This window comes from Protomyctophum parallelum (genome assembly GCF_964188405.1).
Source record: "Protomyctophum parallelum genome assembly, chromosome: 1".
Taxonomy (NCBI): domain Eukaryota; kingdom Metazoa; phylum Chordata; class Actinopteri; order Myctophiformes; family Myctophidae; genus Protomyctophum; species Protomyctophum parallelum.
In genome coordinates, this window is record NC_139697.1 from 68,679,155 (window position 1) to 68,696,039 (window position 16,885).

Below are 16,885 nucleotides of genomic sequence, written 5' to 3' on the forward strand. Positions count from 1 at the left end.
TAATTATTTACTTTTAAAGGTGGTAACGTTTCAGGCACAAAGCCCTTTCTGGGATCTATTGATCATTAATCAAGCATTCACATTGCATTAGCTGTTTTCTAAAAGATTTGGAGCAACACACCTGGAATGAAAGGCTGTGTGATGTTTGGATAAATTAACCGCCTTATGAAAGCCAGCAGCTAAATACCAACAAGCTAGACAGTGGTCACAAATTAATACTTCATAGAATCACAGCTCAAGGTTTTCATTAAAAGCTTATATATTTTCTGTTGGACATTTAATGCCAACTGTAGGCCTACCAAAGATGATGGGGAAACCAAAGATGATGGTAAAAATGGAACCCTCAGGGTTCCATTTGGGGGTTCCAAATAGCAACTCTAGATTTTTTTATAATGGGATGAATCTAGAGTTGCAATACCCTCCATTGACTCCCCACTCATCCAATTTGCGTTTGCGATCTGCTTGTCTTAAACAACGTTAAACTCTTTCAATCTGCCGAGCTTGTAGACATGTTATGAGCTACTTTATGTCAAGAAATTCTTTGCAAGTGATTATTTTTCCAAGTGTTGGAGTTTGGAAGCGCTCGTCCTAAGTCACTGAACATGCCATCTGTTTCGCATGTGCACATAATGCAGGAGGCAGCAGCGCGACCCCTTAATAAAACGAGCGCTTCCAAACTCCAACACTTAGCTACTTACTTTCTGTCAAGAAATTCTGTGCAGGTGATTCTTTTTCCAAGTGTTGGAGTTTGGAAGCACTTGTTTTTATTAACGGGTTGCGCTTCTGCCTCCTGCATTATGTGCAAATGCAAAACAGGTGGTACGCAGGGCCGTTCAGTGACTTACGACGAGTGCTTACAAACTCCAGCACTTATAGGCTATATCACCTGCACAGAATTTCTTGACAGAAAGTAGCTCATAACATAACAACAGATCACAGATGAAATGTGGATGAGTAGGGAGTCAATGGAGGGTATTGCAACTCTAGATTCATCCCATTATAAAACAATCTAGAGTTGCAAATTGTGGCTAGGTTCCTAATGGACCCCTTAACAGGGTCCTGTACCACAGACAGCACCTTAAAGGCCCTTTAAACTAGGCTCCAGACTTCCCAAAACAAACTGGTCAGGCTACTACTTGGCCTCACTCCCCGAACCCACCTCACCCCTGCTGACTTTGACAGGCTGGAATGGCTTAGGGTTGACAACAGAGTACAGCATCTTGCAATGGGTCTGGTCCACAAGATTCGATTCACCACCAAGATACCCATGTACCTGCAGAGGGAGTTCAACTAACCATGCTGTGCAACCCAGATTCGGCACAAACAATTAAGGGACTAAATTAATTTCGCTCCTATGCCACCAAAATGTGGAACGCCCTACCAACAGTCATTAAGACATGCAAATCTCTTGACTCCTTCAAATGCGCTCTCAAAGGGCACCTACGGACGGCTGCAATTCGAATCTGGCCCCCGTAAAATCTGATCCCCCCCCCCCTTTTTACCTCCTCTATGATGAATTCCTGTTCTGTTCTTTGGCTATATAGAAGTGTATATTTGTACGTCTCTAAATGTTATGATGAATTGAACATGGTGGACCCTATTGTAAACTGGTGTAATGCTTTATGGTGTCGTCCACAGTTTAACAGTTTTGTATTGAGTTGTGCTTGAAATGTACTGTAATTCTCCAATCAATCAATCAATCAATCAATTTAACTGTAAGGGTCCTGTTTGTGGTTTGGGCAGAGTGAACACATTCCATTTGTACACTCTCAGAGTCAGAGTTGAAGTTCATGAAGTTTTAGTCATTTTCTTGTGATAAAGTGAGAATATTCGCCTTTCCAGTAGAGGGCAGCAATACATTGGAGACGCCTTGTCTCGCCTTGTCAAGTAGGACGTTCCGTTTCCCATTGGCCGCTGATTGGCCGACGATAGGCCTGGAAGCTCCTCCTACACCCGGATGTTTTGCTTACAGTTTTCCCTGCGAATGGCATGGCTACGGCAAAATCTAATTTCTTCATGGAAACGGTGACTTTTTAACGATTTGTAGCCATGCTCCGCGAGTCGAGGGAGACCTTCTCCTTCGTTGAGGACAGCTTCAGCCGTTTCATGTCGCAGAGCAACATCTACGGCCTGTGCCAAGCTGGGGACCAGGAGCTGCTGGCTGCCACCCTCAAAGGAAAGGTTGTCTGTTTCAGGTACCAAGATCTACAGCACAAGATCAGACCGGTGGCCAAGGAGGTGCAGTTTGCCTACATACCAGGTGAGCAGCGGACGAGGCTTCAGTTGAGTGTTTCTTAGCCCCTCTCGGGACCCCTGGGTCAGCTCATATCCAAATGTCAGAAACTTTACGTACCATTGGGTTCTGGCTCGCGGTGCTAAGTGTTTCTGTGTCATGATGTTTCTAATGTTGAATTGAACAAGGTGGACCCTCTTGTAAACAACTGTAATGCTTTATTGGTGTCCACTCACAGTTAACAGTCTTTGTATTGAGTTGTGCTTGAAATGTACTGTAATTCTGCAAACTGTTAATAAATATTTCAATAGTCCAGGTACCCTGGGTAAACATAGTACCTTTCCTTTAATCAATCAATCGGCAAGTTTACTGTACAGAGGCTGTCCAAGTAATACAGTTAAAATATTAGCAGAACATATTAGCGCTAGAAAGTCTAGGGCTAAGTAAAGATGTGTCGGAATTACTTCTTACAGTCAGTAAGTAAATCTTTAGCAAGTTACACATTGAAGGAGAATGTTTCATCTGATCAAAACCAAGCAAAATATCAAATAACCAACAAGTTGTACATTTTTTATTTATATATTTGTTATTGTTTATTTGTTTATTTCTTAGCATAGAATAAAAGGAAGAAGCTGTCAGTCACAGCTTTTGGTATGTACAGACTAGAGAGATGTCACAGACTGACACTTATTTTTTAGGAAATATTGCTGTCCTTTTTAACTTAAATATAACAATATGATGTCATGTCAGGGAGTCGAACCCGCGGCACACTGCCAGACTGGCTACTACTTTTCATTGGTTCAATATTTTTGAAAACAACTTATATAACGTAAAGGATGTTCATTAGCTCTGATTTGTGCTAATAATTTCCTCCCGACAGCAACGATATGCTGTTTTATATTCTGATCATGTTTTTTTTTAATCAGTTTATAATCAGGCTCCTCTAGTATTCCTAAAACTCCCCAATGTTGTCTCATACATCTTAATTGAAATTCAAGTTAAACATTTTGTGCCCAAGATGTCCACAGACGTCCTAATTACCCCATGTAGTGCCCAGGACGTCTGTGGACGTCTTGTTTTGTTTTTCTTAAAGAAATGTCAAAAAGTGGGTCTAACAAGTGGGCACCCTGGGTCGCCATTTTGAAAGGGCACATAATGTGTTAACATAATTTGGATATTAAATGTCTTGGTACTACAAACTGTACATCCTCTTTTTCTCAGTCGATGCAGAGATTGTATCAATCGATGCTTTCAACAAAACTCCCCCCAACCGAGGTCTAGTAGTGGGGATCACATTTATAAAGGTATTTTGATGCAAAAATCACAACGTCAAAAACTACATACATAGGCATGCTGTTTTATTTTCTACAGATGCTGATGCTGTCCTTTGTAATAATACTACTAATACATTATAATTATTATTAAAAACTGCATATTTGAACCTCTCATCCCTCAGGACTCAGGAGACAAAGCCACCCCTTTCCTTAATATCTACTGTGATTATGAACCTGGCTCAGAGTTCAATCTGGAGTCCATTGCACGTAAGACACTCCATATACAATGTTCAGCTCCTTATAAAGCCTGATTCGTGCCCAATTATGTGCTAGTGTCGTGCTGAAAATAACTGCTCACAATGTGGCACAGCGCTTAATTGATTTTTCTTGCATGAATGTGATTTTACTGCTTCATGTCATGGACAGAGAGCTGCCTGAACCTGGAGTTGCAGTTCACTCCCTTCCAACTTTACCACACTGTGTAAGTCATCCCACACAGACGACACACAAACATTACCCTCATAATAATAATAATATCTTACATCTGTGTGGAACAGGGGAGAGAACATAGAAAATGACAACTGTATTAGGAAGAAAAAGAAAAAGAAAAAAAAGAATTAAAAGCAATTTAACGATAAAAGTAACAAGTGGAAATCAAGTCAACTTGGAAAGGCTAGTCTAAACACATGGGTATTTGAAGGTAGGGAGGGTCGCTGGACCTGAGGGAACGGGATGGTACATGTGGCTCGAGGAGGGCGAAGAGGTCGGGGGAGGGGGCAGGTTGTGCGATGCCTTGTAGAGGGTGAGGAATTATTTGGAAGTTAATTCACCCTTTGTCAGCCTTCTGATTGGTCCCTGACTGACTAACCAGCAGGATCGTCTGCCTTGTTTTCCGCCCTGGTTCCGCCTTGTTTATGTTGAATTTGCTAAAACATCATTTTTGGAAGAAACTCAAAACAAACATGATATGCCCAGTCACCATGCTGCACCTGTGGTGTTCCTTTTTACCGACACCAATTTTAAAATAAGAATTGAATGCACAGCATATCAATACGAAGCAACTGGGAAAACCTGTTATTTCAATGGTAGTGGATGGAGAGAGAGGATTTTTGTCCAACCACGAGACTGCAACCAATGGGTGCGAAGAGGGGGCGAACCACGGGCGGGACTTGACAAAGGGTGAATTCTTTGTTTGAAGTGGAGGTCATGAAGGACTGCTGTTGAGTTTTGAACGTATTGGAGTTTATTGAGGGTTTTTGAGGTAGAGAGGATGCTATTGCAATAGTCCAGCTGGGATGAGATGGAGGTGTGTATGAGCGTTTCGGCAGCAGAGGCCGTCGGGGAGGAGCGGAGACAGGCATTGTTTCTGCAATGTTATTACCCACTTTCAACCTGGCGACAATATTCTGGACATGCCATTACAAATATAACATTTCAATCAAACTCAACTCAAACTCAAAAGTAGCTGTCTTACCAGCTCACAACGTGCCACACATTATGGGCTTCTAGATATGCTAGTTTTGCTATTTTGTTTGAATTTTGCAAGTAAGTACAGTACATACAGTATATAGATTAAGTGATTAGCTTTCATAGCGGGAAACAAAGGAAACAATTCAGTGATGTAAATAGGTTTTCAATGTAATGAGTCCCGGGACGCAGGGATGGTCTTTTAGAGTCCCAGGGACATTTTATGAGTCCCACTTCAACGACGTTAGTCATATTTTTACAAATTGCAGTATTTAACTCCCATTTCATTTTATATGGTTATAATGTGGTTATATTCATGTAGAAAAGACATTAAGAAGAAATTATTATTATAACTAAAGCTAGCAAAATAAACTAGAATAAAAAAACAGTAGTACCTCTGCATCCCGTGGATGCAGAGGTCGTTGTGCTATTGCGTCCCTTAACTATAAACTGCGTTTTCGGATGCAAAATGCACCCTATTTTAATCTCTGCCATGTCTTTGTCCTTTAGTGTTCAGTGTGGAGAGAAAGGCAGCGAGACAGTGTTTCTGTTGAGTGGTCACGATCAGAGGATCCACCTCTACAAAGAGGCAAGTTGAAGTGAATATCTATGGCAGGTCAATAAAAGTCATAATGTGTGTAACCATAGGAAACCTCCATTCACGTTGATCCATTATTCAAATTGTCTCTTTTTTCCTTTTTTCTTCAACAGAATGCCTCTCTTCATCAGTTTGAAGAGCAGCCAGTGGAAATACTCTTTCCTGAGCTACAAGAATTGCCTAGCAAGTTAGTTGATCTGCTTTAATTTTGCGTGATGCGCAAGGCACATGCATGCGCGTGTGGAACTTTGTTTTGCCCTTTTGTTATTGACAAACAATTGTTTGGAACCAGCTTGAGAATGCTGCTAGTCGTCAACATTTTGTATTTTCTTGTCCCTCTTCTTTCTAGTGTAATATGGCTGTCTAGTGTGTAGTGTCTAGTGTAATATGGCTTGTCCCTCTTCTTTCTAGTGTAATATGGCTGTCTAGTGTCTAGTGTAATATGGCTTGTCCCTCTTCTTTCTAGTGTAATATGGCTGTCTAGTGTAATATGGCTTGTCCCTCTTCTTTCTAGTGTAATATGGCTGTCTAGTGTCTAGTGTAATATGGCTTGTCCCTCTTCTTTCTAGTGTAATATGGCTGTCTAGTGTAATATGGCTTGTCCCTCTTCTTTATAGTGTAATATGGCTGGATATGCTGAGCATTCCTGGAGGACGGCGTCTCTCTGCATTTGGCTGTCAGAATGGCTGTGTCGGTCTGGCTGTGGTCAACCAGACCGAACCAGGTAGAGCTAGTAGACAACCAAACACAATTTATGACAGTCATGGCTCAGCGATATTTGTCAGGGCTCTGATTTCAAAGCAATCATAATGCAACATTATAATCAGCGATTCAAGGATTTCACTGTAAAGTCCAAAGACTTATTTCCACTGAGGTCCTCTCACACTGAACGGAACAATACTTTAAAATACATACACATAATAACAGTACATATGCATTACATACTGTACACAACACCACATGTATGTCCCTATCCTTCCCTCTAAGATGACCCTTTATAGGGGGATCTTTTCCGTTAGCCATAATGGAAAATGTATCACATTGCCTCTCTACCAAAGCATCTTTTGACAATGAGCCTCTGTACTTTCTCCTATGGGATGCTACACTGGTGTGAAAAGATATTTTTTGAGACAAGACAGGACTTTAAATTCATTAGGCTGCCATTCTTTCATGTTTCAATTTTGACGTCGGTGTTGTATTTATAATTGGTAGGAACATGTTTCTCATAAGGATGTTGTGTGTGTATTCCATCTCAGCGGTGTTGCAGAGTTGGCGGGTACAACTGGACAGCCCCATCTCTTCAGTGCTACTTTTCCCACTGAGCTGCCAAACCGAGTCCACCCAAACCCCAGGAGAGAGAAGTATGTGATGTGCTGCTTGTGCCTCTTTAGTTTAAGCCTTTACAATTTTTTAATTTGGCATGATTGGGTGACGATTGTTTCTTTTTTCAGGTGTGGCACTGGAAGGCTACAATCTTCTGGTAACCAGTGCTATAGAGATGGCGGTCGTCTACAGGTCAGCCTTAAGTAGCTCTCTATAGATTCCATTCATTGGTGTAATAATAATAACCATTTAATTTGGTCATCTTGCTGCAACACTGTTCAGAGTTCCACTCTCTCCTATAGACCGATTCCGTACCGGTTTCATGGTCGCAGCCTACGTATTTCCTGTAGGCGGACTCGACATAGCTGCGGGAGCAAAACCCTCACCAGGCGCACCTCTTCCACTACAGTGAACGGCAGAGTGACTGATGTTAGTTTGCCTCAAACTTTACTCCTTTACCTGATTTTTTACTAACACTAACATTACAAAGATGCCCAGAACATCGAGATGAACCTTTGTAGTTTATGGCTGCTCCAACAGTAGTGGCAACATAAAAATAAAATAAAAACGGAATGTCTAATATCCACCGCGATGGCGGAGACCAGAGCCATTGAGTAATGGTTGAGACAAAGCAGTGAAAGATACATAACGCCAGTCTTACCCAATACCAAATATTTCTGTTTTATTAACACAAGGCTGCTGTACTTTATACCTCATACTTTAAATGCTTAGTATGAGGTATAAAATACAGCAGCCTTGTGTTCATAAAACAGAAAGATTGGGTATTGGGTGAGACTGAAATTATGTATCTTGCAGGATTCTTCACTGCTTTGTCTCAACCATTACTCAATGGCTCTGGTCTCAGCCATCGCGGTGGATATTAGACATTCCGTTTTATTTTATTTGTTATGTTGCCACTACTGTTGGAGCAGCCATAAACTACACAGGTTCATCTCGATGTTCTGGGCATATTTGTAATGTTAGTGTTAGTAAAAAAGCAGGTAAAGGAGTAAAGTTTGAGGCAAACTAACATCAGTCACTCTGCCGTTCACTGTAGTGGAAGAGATGCGCCTGGTGAGGGTTTTACCCCCGCAGCTACGTCGAGTCCGCCTACAGGAAATACGTAGGCTGCGACCATGAAACCGGTACGGAATCGGTCTATAGAGCGTCGCAGTTCCGCCCCCTTTCATGACGACGCCAGGCCCAGGAAATAATTCCGAATGCATTTTCCTCATAGACATTTCAAAAAGTATTTATTTAAAGACCGTTTAAGCGTCATACAAAGCCAACTCGAGTTGTGACAACTCATGACAACAAACACAATATTTTGGACCAAACAAATAATTACAAAGACTTTTTGAAAAGTATGAGGAGAATTAAGGGGGAATTCTTTTCCAGGTCTCTCGAGGGTGCGGGACTGCAACGCTCTATAGAACATGGCAGCTGCTTGAGATTAGGTTTTGTGTGTTCTCAGAGATGTGCAGGAGCATGGTATGTCCCATCCAGTGTGTCTTTCAGAGAGTGACCAGTTTGATGCAGTACTTTGTGCTTTAGTCATCGATTTGGACTTTGACGGACACAAGGAGGTGCTGTTGGGTACCTATGGACAGGTCAGTGCCGAGGGGGGGGGGGGGGGGGGGCTAATGAAACCACTAGCTTTATTCAGATAGCACTTAGATAGCACTTTTTGTAGACGTAGATAGCATTTGATACAGACTTATAGCATGTTATGTAGATAGCACTAGAATTGTATTGTATGTAGTCATAGCACTTCATAGTACTTATGTATAGCATAGTATAGTTTATATGTATAGTTTCATTATATAGATATTCCACTGTTACGTTCTTAGTTTACGCATGTTTCATGATAACTACTTTTTATGTATGTGATGTATTGCCATGCTTTTTGTTCTTGCTTAATGTAAATCGCTCTGGATTAAGTCTGCTAAATGCCTAAATTGTAAATGGTATTCATGAAGTGTGTGAATTGATAGATGTGTCCATTGTTCGCTAATATTTTCCGACCCAACTTTCTAGAGTCTCTAGACGACAACAAAAAAGGACTGGTTTTATTTAGTACGGCTCTAATGGAGTTATTACCACATTGTCTCGTCTTTCTGCCAAAAAAAGGAACTGCTTTGTTATAAGCTGGAGCAGCCAGCTGCGCGTGGGGGAGATGGGCGGTTTCAGCTGCTGTGGAGGCGGAGTTTCAAGAGCCCCCTGCTGTCCATCATCTACTTAGATTTGACGGGGGACGGCTTGAGAGAGCTGGCTATCCTGACACTAAAGGGACTGCACATTTTGCAGGTACAGTAAGTGTAATATGCAGCACGGGTGTCATTTGGGATCCAAGGGGATTTGTGCTACGACCACAGATATGCTCTGGTTTGTAAGTGGTCACTTGTCTTGCCCTCTAGTTCTTTCTGAAAAAACCAAGACAAATGGCTTTTCCTCAGGACGAGTCTTTCACGGGGTTACGAATCCTGTGCCGTGAAATTGTGCCACCATACATACTAAATACATTCACAAATGTACTCTTCTGAAATGTACATCGGAAAAGTTCAATTTTATTCGCCAACTGACTGAATCTGAGATTTTGCAAGTCTTAAATTAATAGGTAGGGCCCGAATTGCAAATGCCCTGCCATCCTTTTGTGATGAGCTGGGCTGTGGGGGTCTCAAGGAGGGCTTTGTCTGAGGACCTGAGTGAATGTGTATAGCTTATATTATGTAGCCAGCATGCCAGAGACATGCTGCGGAGCCTGTCCATTTACAGCTTTAAAAGTAAAATCTTAAAATCTATTCTATAACTAAAGGAAGGAACTGCCAAGGAATGCTCATGTTTTATAATTGTCTCTACTTTTCAGATATTGTGCACTTGCATTATGTTGTGGATTATATATTTTTGTTATTTTGTTTATGTGAAAAAGCTACATGAATTTCAGCCAAGGCCCACTCGAAAAAGATGAAAATCTCAACGTGGTTTTACCCTAGTTAAATATAGATCTTCATTAAAAATAAATACATGCAGAGGTCCCGGTATATGTATACACGCTGCAGGGCGAACCAGGCAGTTATTGTGGGTATAATGTAATGTAATAATGTCTTTTAAACAAGATAGACTACCAATACACCAAAGAATATTCATAATGGAGGAGTGTATTTATTTTAGCCTGTAAACTGCATCAACTCACAGCACAACAGCGACCCCAGCTGGAGAACTGTAGCCTGGAAACCAGATGAATTTGCCAGTGCAAAGAAATGCTGTGATATTAGTGTGGCCAGGCTAGGAGAACTAAGCTATGTAAACTAATAATAAGTAGGCAACAATATTATAAGTATAATTTTCTCACAAAAGGACAAAATATTCCTCTCAGAGCCAGGCTTTTGTCCAGAAATTGTTCTTCCAAGTCTACCATTTCTACCAAAGCAATCAGTTCAACATACTTCTTCATAACTCTTTCTCACATTCACTACAATACTTTCAAAGACTAAGTGACCACGTGAACAATGTTATGGTTTTTCTCGTAGTTGAGAAAGACCAATACCGGTCGAAACGTCCTGCCTGCTGTGATTGTGAATAAATACTTGGAGCATTACAAAGTGAGTTGCGAGCCCTTGCTTTTCGTCATGATATCTGTTAGTTTAACAGTTTGGCTCAGCACCAAGATCGGAGGACGTGTGCTGTTTAATTTTATTCTGATGGTTTTACTGTACACAATAAATTCCTCAGTGTTATTGGATCCATTTGTAACTCTTGAGAATGACCCTTACGGGTCCATTTTGTTACATTTGTACACTCCCGAAATTAAATTAACTCTTTGACTCCCTTTGAATTTTCAGCATAGTTTGACCAGCACCGCTGACCTGGTCCTTGAACGACTGGCAAACAGAGTGTCGTCGTCGCCGCCGACGGACTCTGCCTCTGAGCAACAGTCAGCCAAACGTCAACAGAGTGAAGAGAAGGAATATCTGGCCGACGCAGAAGAGCGTACTGCTCCCCAGCCACTGTTGAGTTAAAACACAACTCTGAACTTTTTGTTTACCTGTGCCAGAGACAATTATTTAAAGTGCAGTCAGTGTGAATGATTACATAGCACTCAGTAGTTAAAATTAGAGGCGATGACACATAAATGACAAAACCGTGTGTATTTACAAGTAGTATAGTTATCATCTAATGTAATCTAATTTGTTAGTTTGATTTGCCTGGAGATGCAATACAAAGAGGCCAGAAACAACATGGGGTAGCGCAGGCATGGTAGGCTACACTAGTTCAATCAAAATGACATGTAAATATTTACATTTTCTATTTTTAGTCTATTGGCCATAGTCATTTATTAACCCATTTTGGGCGGGAACCCCTTTTTTAAGCATTATGTTATACTTTAGCTACGAGCTTGTAGGTCTGCTATTTTTGAAAAATCGTGAAAATGTGTTGCAAAGCTTTGAATGTATTCTTTCAGAGTGAACGTTTTTAAATCAAATCTTTGCTTCTGGGGGGGGTCCCTGGAACAACATTATTTTCAGATAAGGGTCGGCGGCGGGGTTAAGAACAAGCTCGTAGCGCGCCACTCGGTGGCGCGCTACGAGCTTGTAGGTCTGCTATTTTTGAAAAATCGAAGAACGACTGACATAGAAACACAGCTTTTTCAGAAAACTGTCAGGATGTACAGTAGAAGACATTTGTAGAATCGAACTTAGGTCTAAATGGGTTAACTGTCAATCATTTAGCTTGGTACCCCCTGGAGAGACACACAAATGGCCACTGGGGGTCCTTAGACATCATATTGAGACCCACTGGTATACTGCATGTGTTTGTATAGGCCACTGGTTCCCAAACTTTTTCATGTCAAGGACCCCCAAATTGACACTAATTCGCCCCGCGGACCCCCGTTTGAAAAGATATGCCAGGGACCCCCATAAGAGAAGATTTTTACGGCTCTAGCTGTGATTCTCAACCAGTTTAATTTCAAGGACCCCCAGTTTGACATGCTTTAGTCTACGGACCCCCATTTAATGGCATTTCTATCTCTGGGACCCCCAATTTATATTCATAAAATCAATGTTAATGTAACTCTGAGAGTTAACGGTCCATTTGGTTCCATTTGTGCACTCAGAGTTACAGACCCATAAGGGGCCATTTGGTTCCAAACTATCATTTAGCTGGGGACCCCCTGGAACTCCCTCAAGGATCCCTGGGGGTCCCCGGACCCCACTTTGGGAACCACTGGTATAGGCCGTCAGAAAAATGGGACTTCTCAGGTTCTCAGAAAGGATTGTCCATGAAAAATGTCACCAGGGACATTTTTTATGAGATCAAATAGAACGAAAGAAAGAGCAGATAGCTTCAGGAAGATAGTTTAAATCGACGATTGAACCAAATGGCAATGAATACATTCCATGGCTTGACTTTAATAGAGTGTCCTAAAGCTAATGTGTTAATGTTATGTCACAGTCTGCGTGAATTTAAATACCGTTGGGACTGGAGTGTGTACAGAAATGTTCTGTAAATAATGATAATAAAAAATGTCCATGAGTTTTCTGGCTAAAACAGAATATTTCTGTAATTATAAAATGCTATACTTTGAGTTCATACTTTGAGCTTGCATATTGGTAGATTGAGATTGTAGTTGGGTTTTTTTTTTTGTAGTTGAGATTGACATGTTTTGGAACGTGGAAACATGAACATCAGTGAACTGACTACGGTAGATTGGTTTCTCTTTTTATGACTAAAACAATATTTCTGTAATTATAAAATGCAATACTTTGAGTTCACAAGAGCTTGCATATTGGTAGATTGAGATTGTAGTGTTTTGATTGACATGTTTTGGAACGTGGAAACATGAACATGTATGTTCATGTTTCCACGTTCCAAAACATGTCAATCTCAACTACTAAAAAAACACTACAACTAACTGACTATAAGGTAAGATGCTGATTCACTTGACTTGTAGGATGTACTTGTACAGGATGTACACTTGTAGGATGCTCTGGTCGGCCTCCTCTTTGGCCGGTCAGTGGCAGTGTGGCACTGTGGTCCACCCTCCCTCTTTGGCCGGTCAGTGGCACTGTGGTCCACCCTCCCTCTTTGGCCGGTCAGTGGCAGTGTGGTCTACCCTCCCTCGAAGCTTTGAAAGAAACATTTCCCTCTGGAGTCTTCCCTAGTCTTGCATTACAAAAGGCAACAATAACAACAGCTGCACTTATCATTCACTAACCGACCTGGCTAGAGAGGACTCAAGCAGAACATGTTCTGGGAGATGACCAACATATTTTCCATTGCCTTGATACTATGAACATTTTCTGTGTTTCATCATAGTTTATGATCGCACCACCACGCCGAGTACAGCGGCAGCAGACAGCGTTATTTTAAGGCACTGGGGCTGTGCTGTGCGTGAAGAATTGACCGTAAAGACCATGCTTTTGAAGTGTCACACTGATATGAGTGCGCTGCTATAATGAATGCATTTCACTCAATGGATTTTTATATTTAGCTTTGTGTGTGTGTGTGTGTGTGTGTGTGTGTGTGTGTGACGCTCGATCTGCCAACACTCGAGGAGAGCAGGAACACAGCGGGAGCGAATTGCGGGGCTTGTCTGTCATTCTGCAGTTTTTTTTGGGGGAGAAACATTTTGAAGATTAAAACGGGCCAAAAACTTGTCGTTTTCGCGGAAAACTCGCTTCTTTCGCCGTGTGTGTGCGTGTGTGAATGAGTGTGTAATATGTGTGTGCGTGTGGTCGTGGTGTGTGTTATGTGGTGACTGGTGGTGGTTGGTTTGGTGAGGACGCTGCCTTGCTGCTGTTGGAATATATAGCGCACATTTTTTTATTTGATTTAATACCGCTCGGGAAAAATGATGATGGCCGGTGGAGCACTACTGGAACACAACGGGATCTTCTCCTCCTCCTCCGATCCTAACCTCCACAACAACAACCAGCAGCAGACCCACATGGAGGATCAGTCTGATTCCCCCGACTCTCGCAAACGACCACTGGAAGAAACTCCGGCTGAAGAGGCCGGTGCAGGCTGCACCACCAAGCGCACCAACACGGGAGGTAGGACTGAGAGATCAGATCAGAATGACCCAGGACTAGCCTACTTATTACTTCATCCACAGCACAGAAGACACTGTATCATCAAACCTTTTGTAATATTTTCTTTTTTGTTTTATTTATTCAAATGTAATTTTCCTACTAACATTATAATGCTGTCATTTAACACATCTGGACTAAAATGGTTCACTGATTAGTATTTCTCCGCATGCAAAACGTGCACAGCTCATTGTTTGGTCACACATGATCACCGGGCCCGGCCAACAACATATACACCTGTGTGCACTTTCAGTTTAAAAATATATATATTATATTTATATAGGCTATATAGTCCGCGTCGGTTATGTAATGGCATCTAACGTTGTAGGGCGCGTGAACTGAATAATAATAAACCCAGAGACCATGCATGAAACAGAAAGTGTATAGGCTACCAGCAAACTTGTATCGGTCCGACCGATGCAGGTTGAATCATCTTGACCCCTTGTCACCTTTTTGTGTTTTACATCTGGGGTTTGGTATGGAGGGAGGGAGTGGCGTGGTGTGATGGGAGTTCAGTTGGGACTTCTGAGGTTACACAATACTGTACAGTGTACAGTCAGCCTGGGGTGTTAGTCTTACCAGAGAGGACCGTGGGGAGCAATTGCTGTAGCAACGTACTCCTTGTTTACCAAATCAACTCTGAGCATGTTGCCATATTATGTAGGCCTGCGTGTAGTGTGTAGCCCATGTATGCAGGCCTGTTTTCATTTGGAAGTATAACGGCACATATCAATAAGGTTTTTCTTTTGTGAAATATAGTACAGAGAATAATCTGAGCTATAATGTGGTACGTGCTTTTGTAATAACCATAAATATGATGTCAAGTAGGCTTAAGTTTTATGAGAGGGAGATGGAATTTGTTTTTCCGACAATACCCAACACGATGTTTATGGGATTGTTGACACATACAAAAGCATTGTTTAATTAATAACCAAACCCATTGCAATTACAAAGCAAAGCAATGTTCACAAAGTGCACAAATCAGCCTGCAATTCATTGTGGAAAGGTAGGAGACATGGGACTATATGGTAGAGTCAGGCACGTGCAGAGAGTGCTAGAGAGGCAGGGGCTGACATCCCTGGGATGTCATCCCATAAGAGGGCACTTTTGGCCCGAAATAGCAAAAATAGCAGAGCTACAAGCTCACAACGCGTCACGCTGAGACGCGTTGAGAGCTTGTACATCAGCTATTTTTGGGGCGTAACCTTGCACTCTTTAACTACTGGAGAGATGCGGTGTAACAACATGGATTTCGAAACAAATTAGTTCAGGAGACTTTGGAGAAAAAAAACAATTGTCCTTGAATGCTGCCTTCCGGTATGGCATGGAAAGGAGAGGAAGGCCATTTGCATTTCTTTCACCGTGTAGTAAATGCTGCATTCGTGGTCTGGAGAGGGCAGTTGTTTTACAGTAAGACGGGTAAAAGGGCAGGGGCTGAAGCCCCATTTGATGTCTATGTGTGCACGTGCCTGAGTAGTAGGCCTATATATGTGCATGTGGGAAAACATACTAGACACCCTTTACACTCAAATATTCTCCCCCGTATCAAGTAGGCTACATTTTAGGGTGACATCTTTCTGTATAGTGTATAGGTATTGGAATGTTAACTTAATTGTCTCTTGGATTGGGAAGAAATGTGTGATAACAAATGAGAATCCTGTCTTTAAGATTCAAATTTTGGACAAATAGAATTATAGTCGATATCTATAGTTATTAATTATAAATAATAAATGAATACATTAGCTTTATAGCTATTAATAACAGAAACCACAAGCATAGAAAGCTATGAGACGAGGACCCTTTGCAGTGGCATCAAGTATTGATAGTAAAATGTATTGGTATATCAAAATGTACCAAAAGTGGAATGTACTCATTATGCATTTCACAAGTTTTCAAACATTTTTATATTAATCTTTTGAAAATGGCAGATCTATACTAGCTCGTAACATAATGTGCAACGCACTGTGAGCTTGTAGAAGTAGCTTACTGAAAACTGGAAATACTTCAGTAAAGTAAAAAATACATCAAAATTGTACTAAATTGTAAATGGGGGGGGTCCTTGAAATTAAACGGGTTGAGAGTCACTGCTAGAGTCTCATGGGGGTCCCTGGCATATTATTTCTAATGGGGGTCCGCAGGCTAATACGTGTCAATTTGGGGGTCCTTGACATAAACGAGTGTGGGAACCACTGCTTTACCTTGACTACTGTGTGACTCATTAGTATCAACTTGGAGAACAGTCACAAAGAGTGATGGCAGATATATTAGTCCTTGTCTAGTCTTTTCTCCAGAATTTGATTATTTTGGTATCACAAGGAAAAGACTGCTAGGCCAGCTTATAGGAAACACTTATTTGATTAGTTTTTTTTGTAATACTAATTGAATGTCCAAGTAGAGTTGGCAGTTAAGTCACCATCCTGAATGCTTTTACTTACTGATTGGCTATCTTTGCACCAAGCACAATCAGTAAGTAACTGGACCATAACAGCATTATAGTTTACAGCTAATAGCCCTGCAGAAGCAATGTAAACAAGATCATTCATTTTACTTTGTGCAAAATTGTGCTTCTTTAGAACCACTGAAAATCTGTAAAGCATAGAAGATGGTTTCCTTGTTTCTAGAGAAAATTTGATTCTTTATTTGCATAGAGATGTATGTATATATACACACGACTGGTGTATGCGACTGGTTTAATGCGACTGGTTTATGCACAAATTACAGATTACTATGATATCTATTATCTTTATGAATGCACCATGTCTCTGTACGTATGTGTGTACGTCTGTAATCCACGTAACTCGAGAACGACTTCAAATTCGACACATCCGTTCCACACACCCACAGGGAGTTCAGTCAGAGTCGGTCGGTCGGACCCACAGTAGTCCAGAACCGCCACAAA

General features: G+C 41.4%; 2 protein-coding genes across 2 annotated transcripts in view; both read left to right on the forward strand.

The window, feature by feature from the left end:
* Positions 1–1,965: 1,965 nt before the first annotated feature.
* kptn (kaptin (actin binding protein)) lies at positions 1,966–11,430 on the forward strand. Its single transcript, XM_083772096.1, has 12 exons — positions 1,966–2,260; positions 3,455–3,537; positions 3,690–3,774; positions 3,934–3,988; positions 5,485–5,563; positions 5,686–5,759; positions 6,190–6,296; positions 6,829–6,933; positions 7,024–7,087; positions 8,370–8,505; positions 9,026–9,202; positions 10,738–11,430. The coding sequence occupies exons 1-12, from the start codon at positions 2,050–2,052 to the stop codon at positions 10,912–10,914; spliced, it is 1,353 nt and encodes a 450-aa protein (XP_083628222.1). The 5' UTR covers positions 1,966–2,049; the 3' UTR covers positions 10,915–11,430.
* A 2,056-nt stretch (positions 11,431–13,486) lies between these two features.
* Positions 13,487–16,885, forward strand: part of LOC310865526 (RNA-binding protein Nova-1-like) — a 36,081-nt gene continuing 32,682 nt past the window's right edge. Inside the window, exon 1 of the mRNA XM_083774673.1 lies at positions 13,487–13,950. Within this exon, the coding sequence (XP_083630799.1) occupies positions 13,749–13,950 (202 nt within the window). The 5' untranslated portion in view covers positions 13,487–13,748. The remainder of the gene's footprint in view (positions 13,951–16,885) is intronic.